A 27,040-nucleotide genomic window follows, 5' to 3' on the forward strand; every position below is an offset into this window, starting at 1 on the left:
CTACAAGCACCAAAATGACTGACGTTATACCTTTATATATAACCTTGTAACTTGTAACTGACAATAATAGGCTTCGAAGCACATCTTTCAGAGTCAACAAAAATAATACAAGAAAATGTACAAAAATACCATTTATTTCATGATCACAATATGAATACATTCAGATTCAAAACAATCACAACAATAGTTCACACACAAATATCACCAGGTATATGTACCGTCTTCTGTATTGTACTTGACACTGTCGAGAGACTTCACCATGCTCGGGTCTGGAGAACAGAAGTGCTGCAGCATTCCTTCACTTATACCGCAGTCTGATAAGTTCTCCTTGTTGAAGGCTTTGGCAAAATGGTTCGGTTCATTTTCTTTTGAGGATTCATCTGTAAAAAAAAGTTATTTCAATTAGGAAAACAATAAGCTTTGGCCGAGTCTTGATTCTAAACATCGAACCTGGATCTCAAATTGTTTTACACAGACAATATCATGGACACTCGATAAATTATATTATTACTAGCTGACCCGCGCAACTTCGCTTGCGTCACATAAGAGAGAATGGGTCAGAATTTTCCATGTTTTTGTAACACTTTTTACTGTTACCTACTCTGCTCCTATTGGTCGTAGCGTGATGATATAAAATATGCTTTTTTTTCACCAAAAATATTCTCAAAATTATTTATATCTCTTAGTATAACGAAGTCGCGCTAAGACATATCCGCCATTAAAACAGTTGCCATGGCAACGGAATTTTGTTAATTCAATGTCATTATAATATTGAGTTTTCGCGACTTCGTTGAATTTTCTGAATTTTCCCGGGAAATGCGTCATTTTCCCGGGGTAAAAAGTAGCCTATGTCCTTTCTCGGGTATCAAAATATCTCCATACCAAATTTCATGCAAATTGGTTCAGTAGTTTAGACGTGATTGAGTAGCAGACAGACAGACAGACAGACAGACAGAGTTACTTTCGCATTTATAATATTATAGTATAGTATAATATAGTATATATAGTATATATAGTATGGATGATTTAGATATATCGATGGGTTCGATTCCCACATGGAACAAGTATATGTACTTTAGTTTATCAGTTTTCGTGGGTGTAACATTTACTCAGAACTAGGTACTGTCAAATAAACTGCTGAGTCAACGGACATAGAACATCAACAAGAAGTTCATAATCACCTTCAGCGATATTATTCGCTGCCCACGAGAACGCCAGCGTGGGCTGGTGATGCGCGAAGGTAGCGCTGAACTGCGCCGAGGAGCTCGCTTTCAGCACGTTGAACAGCGTGTGCACTGTGGTGGGCAGGATCGGGCCGCGCATCTCGATTGAATAGTACTTATTGCTATCGGAATGTATTGTGTTTTCACGAACCTGGCGCAAAATATGACAGTAAATAGAATATGATTCACAATATTATGGTGAAGTTGACTATAAAGCACTTACGACTAGAGCAGAGGCTATTCTGAGTTCAGCTGGTTATACCATTTTTGGATAAGACTCGAATAGCTTATCAAGCGGAAAACTTATTTTTATCCAAACATTAGTCACTTTATTTATTTGATGGATAAACCGACAAATATCTGGAAGCCCTTAAATTGGCCCGAGATATACAACTTTGAATAAATGAATTGTGTATACTAACTTTTAAACTCTGTAGTGTTCCTCCATGGAATGCTGTAGGTGACAATAAGGTAGGCGGGACTCCAGCAAACGGTCCCGTGGGGCTGACGATGGATTTGCAGTTGAGTAGGAAGTTGAATAGCGCCTGAGCATCGGCCCCACGGACTAACACTAGTGATTCTGCCGCACTATCCACTGAGCTTTCTGCACTGTGAGCAATGCGCGTCTGTGGGAAATCGAAAATTACATACAATGTCAGCAGTACTTTATAAACTTGTTTTACTACTACACTAGCAGCACTAATGCACCACAAAATCGGACCTAAAAGTTGTTTAAAACCTCACAAACACGAAAAATAAAAGTAGGGTTCTTAGACAGGGTTTTCCTACATCAAAGTGGTTAAACAACTCACCTGTGCAATATTAATTTTCTTAATAACTTCAGTCTCAAAGCCCATCTGTGACAAGAACTGGTCTGGATCATCATCATCTTCGTCCTCTTTTTTATCACCGTGGCTGTCGGAACATTTGTCGTCCATCGTGTCGTAGCAGCTGTCGAAGGACGAGTTCTTCGGGCGCTCATCGTCCGATGTGTTTAGGCGCTTCTTGCCGTCCGGCCGAAGCGGCATAGTGTATTCTACATCTGAGCCAAAAACAAGGGTTTAGAAAAGCTTCAAAATCTATACTAATATTATAAAGCTGAAGAGTTTGTTTGAACGCGCTAATCTCAGAAACTACTGGTCCGATTTGAAAAATTCTTTCAGTGTTAGATAGCCCATTTATCGAGGAAGGCTATAGGCTATATATCATCACGCTACGACCAATAGGAGCAGAGTACCAGTAAAAAATGTTACAAAAACGGGGAACATTTTTCACCTATTCTCTCTTATGTGATGCAAGCGAAGTTGCGCGGGTCAGCTAGTATCCAATAATTTAGATAGAAAATTGGCATGTGGGAAAAAGATTGCTTTGCTGATATTGTATTCGATTATTCCTATGTTACTGTTATGATGATTACTGAATAAACTTCTGCCCTCGACATAAGTATTCAAAAGAGATTTTTCTACTTGACGTATGATGATATTGCAAAGACAAATATAACGAAAGTATTCAGAACTAATGAGTAATGTTTTACCTTCTTGTCTCAAAGCCTGTCGAAAGCCTCTAGTGGTGGGAGCAATGAGTGCACAAGGCTCTGATACGCCGCACAGTCCAGCCGCGCGGAACAGACACGTGAACGTGTTCGCACAAACGTAGAAATATGGACAATGTAACGCACGTAACAACTGCAACATAATACAAATGTTAGATTGAGAATCTAGTGGTGGGAATATACATCAGTCAAATTTTCATTTTTACCTTAGGAAAAGAAGATAAACCCATTTCAAATTTGGGTTTGCAGCAAGCAAGGTACTAGCGCGAGATTGATTAATCATTTAATAGACTCAAAAATTGCTTAACCCTATGAAAAAAACATTGTAGAAGGCGCATGCGATATGATTTTTCTCCGTTTTTTTATCTGTAAATTTACGTACAGAAGAAGAACATACCTGAAACAGTGATCTAAAGCTCTCAGTCCATTCATTGTGTAAGGCCTGCTTAACATCTTCGTTGCTTGCCATGAAGCTGGTCGCGGCGACCTTCCCTGATGAGCGTGGGTACAAATCTAACCAGGGTAGATGTGGGTGCTGCCAGTATAGACAGGTTTGGTGGAATAATGCCCGCGGGGAAGTATCCAGCGTCGGAGACGCCGTTGTGTCGAGACATCGAACGAATCTAAAGAACAAGTGACGTAATATTTCAGGATAAAGTTGTATGTTTGAATCAGTTTTTATCATCATCCATTCCTATCTTTTGCTGAGACCCATGTGCACGAAATCATGCATCAATTGTGTGCATTGAGGTTAGGGACACTAGTACATATCATTTGTAACTTTTAGCAAAGCAAACTTTACTTGAACTTTAGGTGTGAAACCAAAAATTCTGCTGTAAGGTGATAAACTAATAATAGATGCTTGAAATGAGTCATTATGGATATTATATATAACTAAGCATCAAATAATTCATTCACTTAAATAATGAACATTTATTAACTTACCCAGTAATACCAGAAGCTTCTTCACTAGCCTTTAATTTGGATGTCCATGCAAAAGGTTTGGGTGACATCAATCTTACTTTAGTTTTCAGTGCCCAGTCAATGGGTAGATGTTTGTACTTCTTCTCTGGTATCTAAATCGTTAAAATATATTCATTCAAATTTATAGTAACATTACTTGGTTGGTAAAAAATAGGGAATATGAAAGAAAGCTTTTAGTTTCTTTACCTAATTCCTTTGAAAGTACCTGTTAAATAATATTTTTATTGAATAAAGGTTTTCAACCGATAACATTAATTTTTTGTGAGTTCAACATGTAATTAATTTCATAGGCAACAATTTGTATGCTGCAGGACAATTAAATAATTGGTATGGTGGTAATACATTTGTTTAACATAATTTCAAATCTTGGTTTTTCAAATAGTGAGTAGTATCACAGGATGCATAAACATAAGTTCTACTTACCGGTTCCACTGAATGTTCAGCTGTGAACTTTTGCAGTAGGTTTGAGAATGTAGACAGTTTCTCTGTATCAACATCCTGTGGTGGTTTCTCTACAACCTTGGCAGGTAAACTTAACAAGGCATATAGTGTCTTGTCACTAGACTCATCCAGCTGGTCATTGACCTCTAACTTCGCTTTTTTGTTTTGTTGTGTGTTTCTGTTATAAAGACATAAAGGTTAGTCAGTGGCGGAGTTAGGTAGTCTGAGGTTCTCTTTACTTAAACTATAAGACATAGAACAAAATGGTTTGTTGATTTGGGTCCAAGGGCCCTATGCTCGGGAGCCCTGGTGTGCTGCACCACCTAGCCATGTACTGTAGGTATGCTACTGGGTTTAATGAATGCAATGAAGTGTGTAATACTAACTATAGTTTTACTAGTGTTTATATTGATTATTCAACTCCTATAAGTTGCTGTATCATCTCAAATAGTCTAAATTTCCTTGTAAATGCACCTTTAGTATCTGTAGTAGAAAGCTTTCTCTAATAACTGGTTGTTTTAGAGATTAATATGTAACAAAAATAATTAAATTTTGAATTATTTAAATCTTCACAACAGCATTGTCTTATTTATTTAATACAAGCTCCAAATTAAAAAGAAAGACATTGAAAAAGTGTAAACATTACATCAGCTGATAACAGCAGCAGTGAAATTGATAAGTGCTATATTTTTTTGAGCATAGCTTTAGACATAATTCTATTGTGTACTTACTTCGAAAATGGATTCTTTCTTTTATCCCCTTCTAATATCCTTGAAAAATCTAAATCGACAGGTTTCTGGCTGCTTGATTCTTCTGTGTTTGGTGTAGACAAGGGTTGTTTCATACGTTCCTAGGAAAAAAAAATCTTAAAATATTTTGCACGCAACCTCGTTCGTGTTGGGTTAGGTTAACAAAAACAAATGAACTTTACTATAATGTAAAACTTGTTTATAAAATGGGCTTAAATATTTTAATTGTCGTTAATGAGCGTTGCTTTTATTTTCTATTACACTTACCTGTAATGCTTTTTTCCGTTTTTTTAGCTTGTGCAGCTGCATTACTTCGTTTGGCCTCTTCCATGGCGAGGGGGGGCAAGTGGGCTCCATGATTTTAATAAATTAATATTTAGAACTATATATTAAGGTCTGATTTATGATTTACTAAAATGATTAAAATACATAATACTGGAATTACCGAATCACTGTTTCAAATTTGTTTACAATTCAGAGCGCTTGTTACATCAACATCAATCAAATGTGTCGAAAAAACTTAGGTGTTGCCAACACAAATTAACTAACTAAATAACGGCACATCACAAGCAAACCAGCAAATGTAATTTTTTTCTTAGTTATATTTTGTAAGTATGTTAAAATTAGTATAATTTTTAAATCTTCTCAGCAATTAATTAACTAATCTTTTTGCTACTTCTCTTACCTCGCAAATATTTGAATGTTTACATTTTTACTCGTCCCGGGAATTGAACCCACTACCTAAAACTTTTGACAATAACATTATAAGTAGGTACCTAGCAATTGTAATAGTATAATGTGTACATAACACATGTAGATATAGCTAAGCTCATTAGGCTATTGGCTACAAGTGTAATATGGAGCTGGAAAATATATAAAAAAAATTATGGGTTAGAACTTTTCACAAACAAATTTTTAGTACAACTTAACAGAATTCTAAACTAGATTTCCTACTCTTGTTAGAAGTAAGGCAGATCAAAAGGATATAGCCGATGTAACATCTCTTGTAAAACCATAATACTACAGCGGAGGCGAAAGCGAATGACCTATGAAATCTCAGTGCGTAGAGTTTTGGCGACACGTTCTCGTACGCCGAGCGGCCGGTTCGCCGCACGTCGCGGCAGTCACATGCCGCACGCTCCGGACTTCACATCGCGACTTTTGGCTTTACGATGGTTTGCCTCGTTACAGCTATAAAGTGAATTAAAAAAAAAGAAAAACGCCGCGAAAATGCTTTTTGAATTCGACTCGAAACAATTTTTTTACCTTGGAGAAAAATAAGAAATAGCCAATTAAAAGTTTGAAAACTAATAAAATAATGAAGATATCATCTCTTGTTTGTGACAGTTTTGAGTTTTTGAAGAGGCGTATTTATTTGGTAAGTGCAATTTATTAAATTCATTAACGTTTGTTAATAATATATTTTATTTAATCTTTTACTATTCTTTGTAAAATAAAGTAAATTTTAAGTTAGTTACATTATATCTAACAAGCTACATTTTCTAATCTAAGTTACATTTTGCTAGTGCAAGTGAGCGGGAGTTGAAGCGAATTCCCAGAATCACGATGATCTTAACTTCATGGTCAATATTGAATAGTTATTTATATGGCAATAGGGCATAATACATTACGCTATGTGTTTACCAACACAATTAGTGAGCCGAATCCAAAAACGCGGTGTATAATATCCAATTAAATCTGAACGAAATATTTGCATCAGTCGGCTTGTTATAAGCTGGATACAGCGAAGGTTGAATGTTTCGTAACTTCGGGATTAAAAAGAAATGAAGCGTGACTAAAAGCATATTATTATACAGTTATCTTATTTTCCTGTTTACATCATCATCATCTTAAAAATATATTTTTAGTGATTTGGGGGATTAGACACATGTTTTTAATGTTGAGAAGTCTAAATGCCAACTTTCTTTTAATTTTCATTATTTTTCAAAACTAGTATCAAACTTAAAAAGTTAAATGTTTATGTGTTCCAACAGTTGGGCAATGACTATTCCCAAAAATCCTTATCCGACCCGAAAATCTAAACCTTTCCTTCCGACTTGAAATATTAGTTGGTCGAAGAATAAAATTTATTAAACGTGCGTATACTATAACTTATTTACCTTCCTCTAAAAATAACTAGGAGATAACTCCTAGCATAGTTACCGGTATTCTAGTAGCAAATGTTTATAATAGTTTATTTGTCAAACATTAACATCCAAGAATTCGCGACAAAGCGTGCAGAACAAATAAAAATATTTGGGTCAGCCGGTAAAATACAAACTCCACCAGTTTGTTAGCCTCGCGTGGGGAACTACGGAAAAATAAAATACACTGGCAATATGCAAAACTTCTTCCTATCTACGTATTGTTTAAAATCAACCAAGCTACATATAAAATGTAGTTTAACAAGCTGATATACGATATACAAAGAAACTAGTAGTGTACCAAACTAACCAACGAACTAATTTATTAAAAAATGTCGGTGCGTGAATGTATGGCGAAAATTTATCAACATATAAAATAAATAATGGAATGGAACGGAGTCAGAATAATCCGAAACAACTTTGTTTCACATAATTCCGTTTCTTCCGGGAATCGAAATCGAACCCACGATCTCCGCACGCAGGAGTAGCGGTGACCACTGCCACGAAAGTCCTCAAATAATTTCCAATCTTTTTGTTGCGGGAAAATTCAGTGGCGCAGTGGTTTAGGTCACCACGCCGATACCACTGCATCGGGAGGTCGTGGGTTCGATTCCCACACGGAGCAATTATTTGTGCGATCCACAAATAATTGTTTCGGGTCTGGTTGTGCTTTGTGTCCGTTGTTTGTATGTTTGTAAAAGTCCCCGCGACACAAGAGCAATTCTTAGTGCGGGAGTTGTCTTTTAAAAACAAGAAAAAAAAATATATTACTATTATATTTGGTTAAATTAAAGTAGACATAAGACATACACTTAATCCACTCCACATAGACTATTGCATACGCATCGTTAAAAATAAAATTCGACATAGGTAAGTATTTGGGATTTAGGCAAATTATAAACCTAGTACATTTATAAGTATTCTAAGGTTAACTAAGGTATTGTATATTACTTTGGCTAGAATACTGCATTACATTATCTAGAATTGCAATCAACTGATAGTAATTTGCCAGGGTTTAACAATGATCTAAGTGCGTATACTCATGTACTCGGCCCATTTAGTTTGCTTTACGCGTCGCGTTGTCTAGATAACAGTTATGATTGATTGATTGGTTATGGAAATAAGAAGAACAATATTCTTCCTCTAGAATTATGAGGACGTAAGTACCACAGTGATTAAGGTGGTTACAACGCCGAGGTTGTGGGTTCGATGCCCTCCGGAAACAAAATTTTGGTGAAAATTGTAATAGTATTCGGTCGTGTTGAACTTTATCAGTCGTTTTTAGGTTCGTAAAAGTTACTGCAACACTCATTAATTCTTAGACGGGGAACAGTTTCCCTAAAAATTAATAGTTATTTACAGTGTCATATAAATGGTGTCACTCGTCATACAAAAATGAAAAATGTTGTCCCTATAATATCAGAACTTATTTCTTTTACCGTAACTTTATAAGATGGTGTAGGGAAAGATTTTCATGATATGTAATATCATCTATTTCCCTGGGAAATTCTCCCGTGATAATAAGTTTACGATGTTTACAATATAAATAGATAACAGTAGTTAACCCTTAACCAACAGCCAGCACGTTTAGCGCAGTGGTTGATGTGGTCACTTCGCTGTTATCTCTCCGTGGATTTGAATCCTACCTAGGACAATATATTAGTCCGATAAGGTACGATAGGTATTTATTTGGCCTTAGTCTGGTTACAAGTACCGTACAAGTGTAGAATCAGAGAATAATTGATTTTAACATGATATTTATGTTCAAAGCAAATCAAAGTCAGAATAAAAGGATATTGTTATATCATTCATTAAATGCGTGATTTTTTTATAGAATTTTCTATTCATGTCGTCTTTTAGTCTAATGAAGGACTTAATGACATTGAATTGGCAAATTAGTTAAATTGATGCTTATTTATAATGGTGTTACATTTATTTAAAAAATACAACTAATTACTAAAAAGTTTTACTTTAAGTATATAATGAATGACTAAATAAGAGAATTTTCTGGAACTCTACCATTGTAGGTGGGTGAGTTTGACACTGTATTTACCTATGACATGGTAGCAGACCGTTATTCAGAAATTAGATACGATTCAGAGCATATTCTGTTCGTGGGTGAAACCTACGAGTGATGATGATTTCATTAACTTTTCAGCTGTTGATGCTTTGTTGACGCAAGACATTCATGACACAAATGTAGCCCTCAGATATTTTAAGACATTTACCGTCGAGTAAATGTGTAATACAATGCTTAACAAAGTACCCATTCTATAGGAACTATTACATTCTAAGTACCTGATTAAGTTTAAAGCAGGGAAGCGGAAAAGTGCGGCTAATTCATTTACAGGGCTAGTTTTTGGCGAATAAATATAAGGTTTCTGAATATTGTTACACTAATTAATAATTTAAACCAGTATGGATCATCGGAAAGATAGTCAAGTTTAGTAATATACATAACGTTAGGTAAAGATAGGGACAAATAGAAAGCCATTTATAGTAGCCAGATATCACTACATACTGATCTGTTTTCTTCAACCACTTAGACAAATCCCATCAAACATGCCCAACGGTAAAAAAACAAACATGAATTCGTTCACCTCTATCGTATTAAATACATGTTTATACTTTATACATAAGAATGGAAGGTATTACTTTTTGCTAAATACCGGATATTAAAAGCTTTGCAATCTCTATAGGAAATGTCGATTGGATTGAGGAGATTCCTATTCACTTCCCTTCGTCTCCTTTCACTGTTCCAGTTCATTCATCCCTGTAATTTTGTAGAGCGAGAGATCGCAGGTTTATATGATTTGTTACTAAGCTCATAAAATGATTGGACTTGAAATGTAATTCCAGTCAATGTGTTAAATTTGACAGTTTCTGCGATAAGTGAGAAAAGCCCTATCCATCCATCGAGTCCTTTCTAGTTTTCAAATTTTAATAAACACTCATCAAAACTAAAGGCTTTTTTTACATCAATGATAGAATGATATTATGACAATATTGGCAATATTGCAATTTCTTTATTATCGAAAGTTCCTTTAAGTAAATGTAAGTAAGTACCTACAAAGTATTAGAATTAATTAGTAATTGGACCCCGTTTTACTCTTTGAGTAAGGAACCCTAAATACTAGCAGGTTCCCGAGTACTTACTTAAACCCTTACTAAACCGTAAGTTACATGATGTAATGCAGGCATATTACGTGATAATACTGAAGCAAACTAGAACTAGTTTTACTATTACTAAGCTCTCAGTATCATATTACTGAACCGACGTATGAATGATTACACAATTCTAATTAATGGTAAGATTCGTTTAATCTTATTTATGTTTAATTCACCGTGGAATATGGCCTGCCGAGGCGTGTGATATTTAAGACAGATTTGTATTAACTCTTGTTAGTTGTTTTATTGCACGTGGTTTGAATTAAATGCTATGTAATTATAATCATATCTTATTATATTTGTAATGTCCATATTGTGCAGCTTAATCTATGCGTAATTGCCAGAAATAATGATTTATTTATCTCGTACGATAAAAGTTTACTTACACGTTTTTTATTATGAACAGATTGTTTCGATGAGACAGTCTTCTTGCTTAGTTATAAAGATTAATGTTATTTGATAATGTCGACCAATCAATTATGTTAAAGGAAACCTTCGATTCGCTCTAAGCTTCGATTCGCTTTAAAGCTCAAATTATTCGACCGGTGTTTATTAGTTCAGCTGATTCATAGCTTAGATGATTCAGTAATATTGTGGTATTGAACTAAATAGGCCACTGAATCACACATTTTACTTATAAGGTAAACTGTAACTTTTCCTTATGAAAATTCTGAATTTCTGCTTTTTCTTCGAATTGATAAAATTAATTAGAGTACACTGTCGTCGTCACGTCTTGTGGGAAGTAAATTTAAAAATGAGTGCGATGTGACAATGTTATTTATTTCTTGGGTATGCATTATATAAGTTAAGACAAATCATTATGGGAACGGATGAAGAGCATACCTGGATTTTTTTATATTAATAATATACTTTCCCATCTAACGTCCAATTACATAAAGTTAATCATAGCCAGAGAAAAAAAACACACCTAGACTCTACATCCCGGTATAATTTTTCGTTACTAACAATGCCCCTACGTAGACATGGGGTGTCTCTATTCTTAGCTGTGCTCATTACCGGCCAATTACACACCCATGGCACCCATAATAAGTAAAACCTTTATGCCATAATAAAATATTGGAAATTACTTACTTACGTAATTTTCTGCATAAATCAAATAAGTTGACTTAAGAAGACTTTTATGTACAGTCGTAAAACTTAATTGCTGTATTTATGAAGTACAATACTTCATAGTCAACAACAAATTGAATTTGCATCTTCAATGCTTGTGTAAATCTGTATAACATTCAGTAGTAGCGAGAATACAATTTTCTTTTGAAATACTATTTTCTTTTCTCAAGAAGTAATTTCGCTGTTTATTATGACGGTAAACATTGTTGTTGAATAATTTGTAGGTGAGTTGTGTAAAGGTGCTACAACTTAAGTTATTGTAGTATTCAAATAGATATTCCTAGAAAGCATTTAAAGTTTGAGCAAAAGGTTATGGAAGAGACACACTATTATTATGTTTCTTCATTACTGCAAAAGTTCAAAGCACATGACTTAAAAAAATACGGTGCCTGTATGTTTGTTTTCGAGACTTTACCTGAATGGGATTGTGAGGAGACCCAGTGGTCAAAAATTATTAGATATTACTATATTATTACAGTATATCTACCTACTTATCGCTATAATCACTTTTCTGAATTTTGGTTTACTCTCATAGTTGGTACAAACTTAAGAGACATTTTACTACACACAAATACAGACACATTTAAATCTCTAGAGGGAAGATGATTGATAGACATCAATTCCCATTACCCGTATAAGACGGATTAATGCACTCAGGAGGAAAAACCCTTCGTTCGTGCAGGTGTAGATACTCTCTCAGCAAGCCTTTATGTGTAGAGGGAACACGAACGGTAAAGGGTTAATAATATTAAGACGGTGGGAACAGAGTACTATGTATGTATGCGATTATATGTGTGTAAGGAAATAGATATAGAGACCGTGTAATTAATGTCGATGGTAACTGTGTGGTCTGTGTGTAACTGAAAGATCTGAGAGGGTTTGGGAAAGTTATCATGTTTTCTTATAGGCGAGAATAGTCATTTTTATTGTTCTATTATTCTTCTACCTTCTTTCTGCCTTCCTTTACTTGTTCTTACTTAAATGTCGAAAAACTTAGACTGAAAGAGTAGAGCACACAAATTAGTCAAATTACTGTACTATCTTAGTTCAGAACACCTTTTAGTTGGCACCTGCTGAATATGAATTCATAAATCATTCCAGCAGTAGTATATTCAACCATTTATAAATTCATAACAAAACTACAAATAGCAATTAATCGGACATAACACAAAACCGAATAAATGCCATTTAGTATAATGTATGTAACGTTTCAATGATATTCAGTTTGAGCGTTCGACATCTATTAATTAATGCGGGCCCACACTCTCGGCTTCACGCTGTCATCGGCTCCATTCATTCGTTCAATGGAGGTAGGCACAACACGGCTGTCAAAGGCTGTGCATAGAAAGCTGTACGCACAGGCGTTGAATAGAGTCTGAAGTGGCTAGCTATACGTCAGTTTACACTTCCGACGCACGAGAGACGTGAGCTTATGCATCATACAATAAATGCTCTTTTTCGCTCCCCTCAAATGTGTCATATCAATGAAGACGTTTTACGTCGGCTATATTAGATTCCATCAAAAGATAGAGCATAGTAACGACATCAAATAGTTCTAAGTATTTTAAATCGCTATAAATTGAATCATCGTTACATTCGTAACATTATGTTTGTGTTCCTAGTTATATTATTATCCTCAGTAAAATTTTAAATTGATGATACAAAAGCAATGTATTCAGCTGCTGTCAGATAGTAAAGTGTTATTACTTGTTCCATAAATCAAAACGAAGAAATACTTTGTAACAGTTTTCAGAGACAGTTGAAGTTTACTAGACTGCTTATTTTAGCATTTTTGGTTCTCTAGTTTCAAGTGACTTGAAAAATGAGTTTATATTTTGTTTCAGATACTATGGATCTCATTAGTGGTGTACATTTTTTACGACACCTTTATTTATTACAAACTTGGACGACAATTTTATTATTTAAGAAGAATTTTAGGGGTGAGTAATTAAATTAACAAGTGAAATACGAGAATTTAACGAGGATTTCGAAATATGAACACACGTTATTTTATAAAACGTAGTTCACATTTCTCACCTGCCAGCACTCGTACACAGACTGAAAAAAGATTGAATAAAACTCGTTGGCGATATTTTTTTAATTTTCTGTTTTCAGTTAGGACTATGCATCTCCCGTGGCACGGCGACTGTTATAAATTTATGTTTCGCCCTCGTGTTGCTTCCTATATGCAAGAAGGTTAATCAACTGCTATACAGGGTGCTATCGAGATTATGGCCAGGATTATTCTTTTTCTGGCTAGAAAAAGCGAAGAGTTTCCACATGACTGTTGCAGTAACACTATTGATATTTGCTGGTGAGTACAGTTTATTTTAGTTTTATAGCATACTCTTACTAGTACTGGCGTTTAGTCATACTTCAAACATGCTTATGGAGGGCTTATTATAATCTAAAAAGCTTCATGGTGGGTAAATAAAATATACTCTACCACTTAGATACGTTCGAGGTCATCAGATATTTATATAAGTTTCCATAACAAACAAACGGCACGAGAAAACATTTTCTGTAAATTGTGCGTGTTAACGTAACAAGGAATGTAATTAAAAACAGTTTGCATTTCTGAGTCAAAGAGGTGTTTTATTTATGCAGACTGAAATACGATTAATGAAGTAGGTGAAGTATCGTAAGTGCTAAAAGAAATCTATTCACCGATGGTATCTGGATTATTTAAAGTTAATATTTTCAGACTGTGTGTTATAGATTCTAAAACGTTTAGATGTTGCTGCTGATTTGGGCTGTTTCGTCTGAGCTGGCTGGAAAATGAGGGGGAGAATTAAAAAAAGAAGGTCTCGATAGGAGTTCCATTTTGAAAAGTATTCACAAAGCGAATTGGGAATGGTGTTGTACTCGTTAAAGCCCTCCGCGTATGTAGAGCACCATTAAGTTGTTGAGACGAAGGCTAATGGCTCCAACACCACTGTTAGGATTTCTAGCTTTTGTTCGTGAACTAGAACGTGGGCGCTGTTCTGCCAATCTTGTGCTCTGTTTACCTGTAAATGAAAACTTGACGAACGTTTTATCGTTGTTTTACTATGCTGCAGTCGTTTGTTTCCAGCCAGTACCTACTGTCAGTGTGAAATATTTTATTGGACGTTCAAGTAAAGCCTTGCTATTCAGAAATGAGTTCCTTCATTAGAAATTGGTGTAGTTAGTTTTGCAGCATAAAGATAACGGGGTGAATTTGCGGTCTCAGTATCGATTTCAATAAAAGTAAATGTTAACTTAGTTGGATTGACTGCATTGAATCGGTGAATAATTTAATTGACGGTTCACGGTAATAATAATTTACTATTGATATCTAATATAATTAAAATTAATTTAAAAATTAAAATATTTGTTTGAGCGAGCTTATTTGTCGACTTTGTCCTATCGGCGAAAAGACGTGGCATAATTCTCGAAGAATAACTTATAAAGTTTTCTGAAAAGTAGTCACGTTTTCAACTGTGCTCTACTTTTAAAATGAAATTGGGACCGTATAAATTTATAACAGTATGAGAAAGGATTAATAATTTTGTTCTCCACATCGGGGAACTAGCTGATATAGTCTAACAACTTAGTAAAGAGGCTTGAATGTAATGTTCGCAACTGGTGGAAGTATACAAAATTTAGAATATAGTGCATCAGTGACCTGCGGGCTTATGCAGCAGTTTCCTGTTTGAAACAGCTACTTCATTTTTAAACAACACGTATTTATTAATTATAATCTATATAAATCTACACACGGATGATATCGGTGATGCCTTACAAAAATGGCAGGTGGACCATGACCATGTACTCGTAATTCGCGCATGACAAGATGTATGGAAGTGCATGAGATGTTTGTAAGGATGGTACCAAGTTGCATTGGTCTCTGTCTAACCATGTGGGAAAACGCGTGATATTATGCATAAATCATGCGCGCTAAGGCTTTCTGCTAAGTCGTCGGACTATAGTATTAATTTTGTTACAGTGGTACATTCCATTTCTCACTGTGTGAATTTGTGGAATTTCTCAAGAGGCTACGACGACTTACACCCAGAGATTAACTTCGCCACCTACAGAAATGAGGTTAGTAACAAAGTTGCAAACTTTAGGTTACCCGTGTTACCTAAATGTATGTACCTGTACCTACCTGTGTTTGTTCCGCAACTTTCACGATGTTATTTCACACAATGGAGTAATAAAATGAGAATTGGTGTACGAATACGTTTTCATATAGTTTTGCGTGTGTAAGTTTGACCTAGTTCTAGGATTGTCTTCTTAATATGTTTTTGGTGTGATAGTCGAGACAATTTTTCCTATTTTGTCTGATTATTGTACCTAATTTTATTAGATATACATAGGTACCTAGTAACTTTTACAGCAGTGGAATCATTCCCGAAAAGAGCTTTTGAAAAACGAAAAAGTAAATGGGTACAACATATTATATAAAATACCAGATTTATTTTAAATTCATCAACCTAGCTAATGCTGTTAAAATAGACTACACTAAATGATAAACCATTTAAAGAAAGATTTTATATACATTTAAATAAATGTAAACTTTACGAATTGGGTCATAATAATAAAGAAAAATAGCATAGGCCAATTTATTAAATAAATAAATCACATAAAATGCATCAAGTTAAAATTAATCGAGCAATAAATAACTAGATACGCGACGCGACGCACAAAAGACCGCGTGGCGCAAGTAAATCAGATGAGGCCTGTATAGCCTTACAAATGAAAATATTCATGAAAAATTGAGAAAATAATCGTACACGTTCGTATTTATACTCATATATGTTTCAGATTAAAATATTTGAATAATTTCACAAAAAAATTATCATTACCATAAAATTTCGTTTACAAAGGTAAATTAATTAGTTTTACGTTTTTGCTGTTAAACAAGCTGTAGCTTGTATAGTCCTACAAAATAAAATATTATACCTATATACATATAATATTAATACATACTATGTCATAGGTACATACAATATTTATACATTTACAACAATCGCACATATTCATATTTATATGGATAAATTTATTACTTAATCTATACTACTTATAATAAATCTGTAGAGAGGTCAATTCTGTACATTGAATATATTTAAAAAAAAACCAATGGGGGATGTTTAGTAACGGATACTGATACCGAATCTGCAATTTATAATTTTCTTTTCTGTCTGTCTGTCTGTCTGTCCTCCGTCTGTATGTTACGCTATCACGTAAAAACTACCGGATAGAATGCACTGACATTTGTTATATGCATAGAATAAGTAGTGGAGCAAGTATTGGGATACTTTTTATCGCATAAAATTTCATAGATTTTTAGAAAATTGAATAAAATACGTAGAAATCGTTTGAACCTGCGTTTCCCTAAAGAGACCATAGATGGCATTGCAATTCATTTCACAACATTCGCATATGGTTAACGCGGTGCCTGCCGTATCGATACCTGTTGTTAGCACCAACCAATAGATGGCGTTATGGTCAGCAACACAGCATGTTTTTCCTAATTAATTTATTTTGATTGCTTTATAGTAAAAAAAAATACCTTTAAAACAGGCTATACATTTATAAGATTTCAAACATAAATGTTGTATGATATATTACACAAAAATGTTGGTTTACGTGGTTCCGGTGCGGTCGGGATATCCTAGATGGCAAACCGAGTAATTTCGTTTGTTGTCGTTGTTCGCCGCAACTAACAGATGACGTTGTAGTTCGTAACACGTAACCAAATTAATTGGTTGCATTAAGGAAATAAATTGGATAGCTATGAAACAGACTATGTGGTAAGTTTTAAAAAATAAACGACGGATGATATATAAAAAATAATTACGGGTTACGCGGTTTCGGACGTATCAACGCAAGTATACCTACATTATTACGCGTGTGAAGAGCTGCGGCACAGATAGGTCTGTCTGTACCTATAATAATATTCTGAATCCAGACGGGTAAGCAATGGTCAGTCCATAATAAGGTATTATATTTTACACTGTAAACTGGTACGGATACAGACGAGAGCGGAAAAGAAGGTAACCACAGGAAATCAGGCCTGCCTGAGCCTGTGTCACATTGTGTGCTCTTTGGGTCCCTTTCGTAAATAACCATTAGATGACAAAAGAGTTGTTAGCATTTTTATGTGTAGGTGTGTAGGTAGTGCTTCGCAATTCGTGTGCTCAAACGAATAAGCAACAGTACGAAATTCACGCGAGCAGAGCCGCACGGGTCAGCTAGTAGTAATATATTTGTATAATTGCACAAAATGTAGACACTAGATAATTCATTAGCAAATTCAGCTTCCCAAAGAAAATGACTTCGATTCTGTACTTTATCATTATCTACGCTGTCTGACGGAAAAGTATCTAATAATTTTCCACCATCAGCATATCAAAAAGAAAAGCGCCATGAATATAATAAACATTTCTTCCAGAATCCTCTACGCCTACTCCTAAGTCCTGCAGGAGTGACCGGGGTGACACTGTTGATCATCACTCTGTGCATGGGTCTCACGTCCACGAGGGTCGTCCGTAGAAGAGTATACAACGCGTTCTGGTACACCCACCACTTGTATCTGCTGTTCATTGTGATGCTCATTATACATCCGCTCAGGTAAGTTTTAAAGTAGTTTATACTTTGAATATTGAATTTTTTAAAGCTTATAGAGTCATCAAAATAGATGATTCGCTTCGCAGATGTTTAGTTTCAAGAATTGCTTGTTTTTAGAAAATATCGGCAAAAACCATTTAGTTCTTTCCGATACATCACAGAACCATCCAACCATCTTACAGAAGTCTAGTTTCAAGAAATATATTTTTTATGAATGCCAACGTAATCATATCAAACATCAAAAGCACTTTTGATACGGAGCTTCTGTTCAACACATCAAAGGCCTTTGCGAACCTTTTCTTAGTAAGGCACAACTAAATACTTTGTCGGTACAAAGTCCAGCCTGTGACCAAAGGCCTGAATTTAAATGATGTTTTAAAGTTTCAAAAGCATGGAATACAATAGGGTTTATGCGTCAGAGTATGATTCATGAGACGCGAATGCCTTCCAGCTTCGACTTGACCATATTTAGAAGCTTACAGGTGATTGTTTATTGAGAATACGTGTCAAGGTTTTATTATAATTACAGCTTCAGAATTATGTAATTACTCAGGCTATGCATTTTATAGGCGTCGTTGTTCAGTTTCCATAATAAGTTGATAGTTCCTAAGTATTGTCTTCATAACATCTTGCACAATAGAACGCATCATGCGAAAAGCTTAATAAGAGAAGTGTAAGGTTCCTATTTCAAAAACTGAAATACTCCGCGAAATCCTATAACATAAATTCGTAAGAAATTTCAATATTCAGCGCGTTACAGTTGCCCGTAGTAAATTGTCTCATTCCAGTGATGACAACTTTTGTTACAGTGGAGTCCTGAAAGAAGAAGTTATACAAAACGAAACTAGTCTAAATATTAGTCAAACTGAGAATACTCCTAAATTCGTACCCATCAAATCAAAGGTAAGTGAAATTATAACCACTCCTAGTTTTTCTTGTAAGTACATTTTAGTAGAAAAGATGACCATCAGCCCAGCTTTTCTTCTAACTATGTTGGAGTCGGCTTCCAGTCTTACTGAATGCATCCGTTTATACGACGCGACTGCCTATCTGACACCTCAGTTACCTGGGTAATAACACGATACCCTTCGGTAAGACTAGTTGTCGGACTTTCAAGCTTGTGATTACTGGTAACTATTGTAAAACTGAAACATGCTTATCACGTTTCATACACAATAATGTCTAAACAATTATAAATCAAGCGGCTACAACAAAGGCTTATCTATTCACCATCATCCGTACATTCTGAGACAACCATAAACGACTCTACCAAACCGCAGACCGGTCCAAAACCTTTTAAAGCCTCCTTGGGGAGGACACCCTACTAGTTACCCTCACTTAAACTACATTAAACGTCTCCGTAGACCGTGAACATGAATTCTAAGAGCATCGTAGACTGAAGTAATCTAATAAGTATATTAACATCCCCTAATAGCTTGCATGCACTTTGTCATAATGATATTCGAATAATATGAGGACTGCGTCTAGGACAGTTTGTAGTATATGCGACTGCCGAACAAGAGGTCTCGGGTTTGTATCTTGGGTCGGGCCAAAAAGTATTTTTCTGAGTTTTCCGTGCAGAATTTCTGGTTGCCCGGAGTTAGGAAATCAGAAGGCCACCGAGAGCACGTTAAGCCGTCAGTCCTGCGCCTGACCTCCCACTAGGATTTAAGAGTGAAGGAATAGAGAGTGTACCTGTGTATTGTGTACATACTTAGACACCATAAACAAAGTCCTGCACCGATGACCAGTTTCAATGAAATTGGCCGCCGTGCCGGTTATCGGCTCGGAGAACATTACATTATTCGAATATTCCGTAAAGTCCAGACAATGGTTTGAGTGTGAATGACCGGGAGAATTGAAATGATTTGATGTATATCGTTTTGAAATATTGAAGTGTAGTTGCTGATCATATCGATATGATTGCAGTGTAACGGTTTTATCTGGTTACGAATTAATACGGGAACGTGTATGTAATAACACGTTTGTTGCCATGAAGAATTATGAAGTGGTATTCCCCTATTTCAATTGAGCTTGGTTTCGATAAAAAATTAGTGCAAAGAAGCTATTTTTAAAGAAGAAACGCGATTTTTTTGTAAATTAAATAAGTAAATTAATGGCTTATTATCCAAAATTATCGAAAGCCGTTTTCAAAGAAACATTCGATATACCGGGTTTGTTTTCACATTCCTAGAAAATGCTCTAAAAATAATTCAATTCAAAATTAACCCAAATCTCAATTGATAGGCGCGGCTTGAGTCACTCTATTATTATTTCAATGATTTCATAGACACGTGTTATGTTTCCTTAATTCAATTTGATGTCTTTTTAATTCGATCGGTACGGTTTATTACTGTTCATTCATCGTTGTGGCATTTTATACTCCCTTTGAAGATTCAATGTCATGCCCACGGGTTCTGACAACAACGGCTCACAGAAAACTGAATAATTTAATACAACTGCCGTTACGAAAACTCAGTTAGTTATTTTGAAAACTGTGTCTATTGGTACAATTAACAAAAAATGTACCTATCTATCTCGTAGAAATAAATACTAGATTAAAAAAAGAAGTGTGATGAAAAAACGTTCAGCAACAATGCGGAGTAATCCTGATATATTTTATGTCCAAAAACTCAAATATAAAAGCATTTTTTGTTCTTACGGGCATTATTTATGAAGGTAGGTAGGTAATTATCTAACCCTGTATTCCTGAAAACCTTGACTAGGTAATAGCATCTTTACGATGTCAGAAGATAAACTTCCCGTTCCATTGTATTGTCATTATCAATCAAATCAGTAGTTAATTCTATAACGAACCATCAATACCTAGTTACTGCATTTGAATTACCGATAGCGCATCTATTTTAGCCTTATTACACACAATAAACTCCCGTATACATTATGTTCATTGTGGGCTGTAATACGATTTGATATGTTTAGCAGAGGCGCGGTTAATTTTCGTTGACCAGCTGTGGCTATTGGAATTATAATAGATTTACGAGTACGTTTAGGTCGAGCCCCTCATTAAACTCGATACAGATTTGTCCTTCCTTATTATTGGGCTCGAAAATTTATGAATGAACGGTAAATTGGAGTTGGAGACAAGTACCTACTGCAGATTCTTATGTCATAACATTATCTAATTTTTCAGTTGCTATGCGAGCATTTCTTAACCCATTACTATCTATTGTTCAATCTACGGCAGCATTTGGGAGCTGCACCCTTTTCCTTAAGTTTGTTTATTCGTTTCGTACTCTGATACTTGTACTCTGGTGTCTTTCTAGTTTCTACCTTTCTTCCTAAATCTTAAGCGAGCCGTAAGATTCCCGCATCTGAGTTTCTACAAAGGCTAAAGGAATGGTAAAGAATCAAAGTCGGCAGTATGAAATAGAGATACAGAAACTACAACAAATAAGAACATGCCTAAAATTCACTATACTTAGTTTAACTTTCACAAAACAAATATCCTAAATCAGTTACTTCTATCCATCATCATCAAATTATATGGTGTGCGACGTGTGCGTAGTAATTCTATCATAAATGTTTGCGTCAGTTTCTAAGGAATTATGTCTGGTAAAATTTGTATTTGTGACTCATTTGACCTAATAATGCGTTGATGTCATCAACCTTAGCTTGCCCTGAAACACCTACAGACTAATGACTGTTGAAAAACTAAAATATAGTATGATTCAGTAAACTTTAGTTAACTTCAGTAATTATTTGAAGGAATCAAAGTTTTCTAATATAGACTAATGGGTTTCGTTGAAACCTACAAACCTTATACTTTATTTAAAATATTTAGCTCGAGCATAAATATATATCTTCTATCTTTAACTTATCTTGTATTTCATGACCTACTTTTTATTTTTGCGATATGCAGTTTTGTATGTATCTGTGGGAAGGAAGATGATATCTATTCTTGAATGCATCAACCAAATTCCACGAGACAATATCCTGTGATTTTTTTTTATTATCCTGGCATTTCTTTACTTACAAAAAAACAAGCCTGCACAAGCAATTTGACGTCTGAGTCGATAATTACTGAAAAGCAAGAAATTCGTGTAAAAGAAATAAAGAACTACTTTTTATCATCCAACTTGTGGCAAAGATGGGATGGAAACAAGATTTTGAAAATAATGCTTACGTTTCAGAGTTGGCTGTGGATATCGCTTCCATTGACATGCTTCGCTTTAGATCTGCTGTGGAGGATCTGTACCAGAAACAGAGCTAAAGTCGATATACTTGAGGTAAGTAAAATTTATCTATAACCTACTTCAAAGTGAGTAAATAATACATTTAAGAATACTTTACTTCTTTAGGGAGAGTTGGTTTAAGATTTTTTTTATAATATGTCATTCGTAATCTGTAATCTTGCAATCTATAGCAAAGATGAACACAAGCATTAAGCGATTTGTAACTTTAATGCGGTCTAGACAAGCAACGCTTTATGATAAACAGATGAGTTACCTTAAGCAGGAATAGCAGTAATATTACACTAAATCAGATTCGTTTTTTAATTTTAGTATAACCATACAACACACGGACACACGTCTAACTAGACTTCCACTATTACACTTAAGTAGTGCACTAATAGTAAAACAGTGAAACGCGGTACATATGGTACGGATATGGTATAATCCAATAACCGATCAAGCTTTGCATAATCCTCTTATACACGTTCAGTTTATTGGATCCAGTAGGATTCATTGCATATTTTGAGATACGTATCGTAATGATTTAAGTGTATTGTTCACTTTACGCACTATTAATCCAATGGCGATTAAACGTATTAGTTACTAATTAATGTGTTAGTTAAGTTCCCGATTGAAAGCGAAACTACTTACTGTATTTATGTATATAATTACTTGCCTTTTAAATTCTTTCTTTTATGTTTTATACATAAATCATACTAATTATATGATTTTATAAGCTGGTTCCGACAGAAAAGAAAAGTGTGTTTAAATATGCGACAGGCATTAATAGTCGACTGACTTGATATAAAATCAACAAGCAAAGCAATAGTAAACGAAAACTTGGTTCTTCTTAGAATTGGAGAGGGTTTGAAGGCTGTGTTCCCACATGACTCTACTCCGAAAAGTATCTTGGAGCCTTAAATTGCCCTGAAGGTTGAAAATCTAAAATGTCTGGTTACTGTGCTAGGTAAAATCTGTCTCCCTGGAAAAAAACGTATTTCCCTGGAGGATCACCAAACTTTAACTCGTCCTAGAATATTGCTATAGTAATTGTATTATTACGTCAGTTTACCTCAAATTACAATTTTATTAAAATGTCCCTTGTCCTAGATTGAATTTACGAAACCCCATTACGTACTCGGCAGTCAAATCTCAAGGGTCATTTTGTATTTATAGGGCTAGAGGTTAGGGATGGATGAACTAATTTTACAACACAATATTAGATTGTGTCCATTTAAATATGATACGGTTATTACGTGGACAATGACACGGATTTCAAAAGTACTATGATAACTTCACAAATATTATTTTGAGCGGAGATACCAGTAGTGGACCCAAAATAGTACCCTGCGTAAGTCGTTGTAACTACTTTGGTAATTAGGTACGATGGATGCAGTTATCAAAACATGGTTTTTTATCTCAAGCAGGAGATCAGATTTTCTTTTAGTTTTCTTTAAAACAAAAGCCCATTTAACGTATGATTAGCAGATACTTGTGCAGTAATCCCAAAGTAATGAGCATTCATCTTTGTACTAATCGATGACTTCTGATGGTATATTATACTCCTGCTTGGCTATCTTAGTAGACTCAAGGCCTAATCTCTCTTTTATTTTGGGAAGATAACCAGCCGTGGGACAAAACTGAGATAAATAGGTTTTTCTTATGTACTTTCTCATGTTATAAAATGTTTACCACGTGACTTTTGAACTTACATAATTATAATATGCCATAGAACAGTCTGAGCTTTGTAGTTACCCTTACAACTATTTGTTTCAGGTACAGCACATGGCCGGTGGTACTATAAGCTTGACGTTAAGCTGCCCGCACGAGTTCCGCTGTCGCAGTGGACAGTATGTACTGTTACAATGTCCACAAGTGTCGCTTATTGAGTGGCATCCATTTACTGTAGTTAAGGTAAACACTACTTTTCTTCTTTTAGAACTTTACCATTTTTTTACTTCATTAAAAGCGGGGTATTTTTTACTGCATTGTTAATTCGTTTCTCTTCCTTGCCCAATTTTCATCGTCTAGTATTTGTGATAATAAGAACGAAATAAAGTTCAGTCAAAATAGATCGTTTTGATTTAGGGAAGATTAAATGATACTTATGTCCACGGTAAATAACGTCTATAAATATTTTGAAGAGTCTAATGAAGAGAGCTTTGTTGAATAGTACTACCATAGATACTGTACTTAAAGATTGCCACATCGTGGGCGCGCACCTTTAAGACTCTCCATATTTGGCACTGATTTATAGCTTTGTGCTAGATAAATAATGAAAATGTGGGATTGTGTCGATCCGGTATTCAAAATGGATTTTGAATTAAAATATATGGTTACTTGCTGATAATATTATTTTGACTGCCAATCGTGGAACATCCAGTTGTCGGCCAGAGTGTTGTTGGACTTTACAAATTCCTTATTTAATATTCTCCTTTATTATTACAACAGTAACTTCGCACCATAATGCCCCAATAAAGACTACACTGCATACATTTTGGGGTATAAAAAGCGTGATGTTTTATGATTCCAGGTTCCTACTTCATACCAAAGATACTTCGTAGTTTGGATAAGAGTGAAAGGTGATTGGACTGAAGCTTTACAAAAACTATTGTTTGAGAAAGCACCTCATGAAATTAGGTAAGTTACTAACGAAACTTATCTACATTTTCATAAATTTAAAATAATAAGCAGATGAGAGATATATTTTTACTGCTAGGAAGCTTAAAACTAAAGACGCTTAAAGTATACCTGCATAGTAAAATAAAACTGTATCATTTTAGTAGTATGAACGGATTTTAGTATTCTTGATGTCTCGCTGCAGCAATAAGGACCTATAGTAGAATGTAAAAGAAAATCTATTTGGGTTGTTAGTTTGGTATTTTGCAGGTTTTCAGCACCTTCATAAAACTTTCAATCCATATCTTTTTACGTTATGTCTCTTATTTCGAAGTTCTCTCAAAGTGACTCGGCTTAATGTTTGTCTTCTTATGTTGCAGTATGTTGGTAGACGGTCCGTACTCTAGTCCGACGGAGGGCGTGTGTGAGCGACACGTCGCGATCTGCGTCGCGGCCGGAGTGGGCATCACGCCCTTTGTGTCTGTGTTGCATAACATGTTGCTGTAAGTATTTATCTTAAACTAAGCTGACTTTACATTCTGGAAAGACGAAGTATTAGGTACTATATAATCTTTCTTTGCTCCTGCGAATCGTTGGTGCTAACCACTGCCCACATATTCATTAATATATTATTCAGGTATAACAGGCATAATATTCTTATAAAATAGTAAAAGTCATCTCTGTCTTTCAGAAACCCTCGCCACCGCTTCCCCGGCCGCGTCCACCTCCTCTGGATAGTGAGAACAGAACGCGAACTAACCTGGCTCGCAGAACTAACCAACAAAACACTGCTACAACTTCGAAACGCAAACCGCCCAGACAGACTGCACATAGAATTTTACGTCACAAACACCAACAACTTAAGCAATAATGAACAAATTCCCGTAGCAATGGTTGTGAATGAAAAAGGTCTCTCAAGATTAATTAAAGATGAGGAAAAAGTGACTTTATTGACTCCAAATTTGAAGAGGAGTGTTGTGAAGGAAGATGATGGTAGTTTTAGTGTAGGGAAGGAGTATCCGTTAGTTGGATGTAGGGTGAGGAGGGGAAGACCTCATTGGGATAGGGTTTTTGGGTATTGGGTACATTTGTACCCAGGGTAAGTATTTTCTGCCTTTTTTTTCTCCCTTCCTATTTCTTCTTCAGTTCCGATATTTCTGAAGGAGCTGTGAAAAATTATTATGAATATTATGCCAAGTAAGTTTTCTCCTTACGACTGAGAGTTATAATCCTGGGTTCGATATTCAGATTGGTCGATTTTCTTTTAGGAAATTCAGAACAGAAGCCTGAAGCTAAAAGAAAATATCACTGGCGCTGAATAGGTAACTGTAAATGTACCTTAAGTTTACGGCTTATTCATTTGTTACAGGGATCATCTTAATCTATACTGCTGTGGACCAAAGAAATTAGTGAAATTATTAAGGGACAACTGCAAACACGCTTCTGAGACTAGCAAAACGAAATTTACATTCGTACACGAAGGTTTCTCTTGATCGGTGATATTTTAACCAGTCATTTAATAAATTATTGCATTTATTGAAATATTATATGGTGTTTTATTTGATTCCTAGAACCTACAACAAATTGTCCAACAACAGTATGTTCTTTGTTGAAGCGGTTTATGACTAAGCTATTACTCTCGACTACATCATACCTAATTCTAATTTAGCCGCTTGTATGTATAGAGCGTACACGCGTGTGCGTATAACTTTTCTGGTTGATGTTGCGAGTCGTAAGAAGGACGCTGACATGCATATCCACAAACTAGCTTCGAAGCCTTGTCTACCCTTTTTGTCTGATCTCTTCACAATTACTTAGGAAGTTGCCACTTCTAAAATATTCAATCGAAAATATCTTTGATATTATGATACGTCAAAATGGTGTCTGTCTGACAAATCAAATTATTTGTAACATGCTTTTACAATACCAATGAAATTAAAGATAACTTATGAAGTTACACAATATAGGGGAATGACGCCTGGATTGGAGACAAAAGAAAGATCGCTGAAAGAGAAGAAAACTAAGAAACACAGATCGAAAGTAGGTATGAACTTGTAAGTAAGTAATAAACTTGGTTTTTAAATAGCAATGATAATAACAGCGATGCTAATAGTTGTGTAAAATTTTTACAGGCAAAATCAAAACGTAAGCAGCTCTTGAGAATTAGATGCCCTATATGTTTCAATAACTTGGCAAAAGATAGTGTTGTATCGACGAAATGTGGCCACGTCTTTTGTAGAAA

General features: G+C 35.1%; 2 protein-coding genes across 2 annotated transcripts; one reads left to right on the forward strand and one right to left on the reverse strand.

Annotated features, from left to right (window-relative positions):
* Positions 1 to 116: 116 nt before the first annotated feature.
* On the reverse strand, positions 117 to 5,479 carry hd (humpty dumpty). Its single transcript, XM_076113168.1, has 10 exons — positions 5,217 to 5,479; positions 4,932 to 5,050; positions 4,183 to 4,378; positions 3,721 to 3,851; positions 3,173 to 3,398; positions 2,758 to 2,908; positions 2,036 to 2,265; positions 1,646 to 1,849; positions 1,182 to 1,374; positions 117 to 380 (listed from the first exon to the last, which is right to left on the reverse strand). Exons 1-10 carry the CDS (start codon positions 5,304 to 5,306, stop codon positions 202 to 204), a joined length of 1,719 nt encoding a protein of 572 aa, XP_075969283.1. The 5' UTR covers positions 5,307 to 5,479; the 3' UTR covers positions 117 to 201.
* Positions 5,480 to 6,061: 582 nt separating this feature from the next.
* LOC142972654 (NADPH oxidase 4-like) lies at positions 6,062 to 26,330 on the forward strand. The gene is made up of 12 exons (XM_076113943.1): positions 6,062 to 6,327; positions 13,237 to 13,332; positions 13,508 to 13,706; positions 15,360 to 15,457; positions 17,811 to 17,989; positions 18,796 to 18,889; positions 22,138 to 22,233; positions 23,956 to 24,093; positions 24,713 to 24,819; positions 25,179 to 25,301; positions 25,490 to 25,897; positions 26,168 to 26,330. The coding sequence occupies exons 1-12, from the start codon at positions 6,268 to 6,270 to the stop codon at positions 26,289 to 26,291; spliced, it is 1,722 nt and encodes a 573-aa protein (XP_075970058.1). The 5' UTR covers positions 6,062 to 6,267; the 3' UTR covers positions 26,292 to 26,330.
* The last annotated feature ends 710 nt before the right edge of the window (positions 26,331 to 27,040 follow it).

Source organism: Anticarsia gemmatalis, chromosome 4 (genome assembly GCF_050436995.1).
Source record: "Anticarsia gemmatalis isolate Benzon Research Colony breed Stoneville strain chromosome 4, ilAntGemm2 primary, whole genome shotgun sequence".
Classification (NCBI taxonomy): domain Eukaryota; kingdom Metazoa; phylum Arthropoda; class Insecta; order Lepidoptera; family Erebidae; genus Anticarsia; species Anticarsia gemmatalis.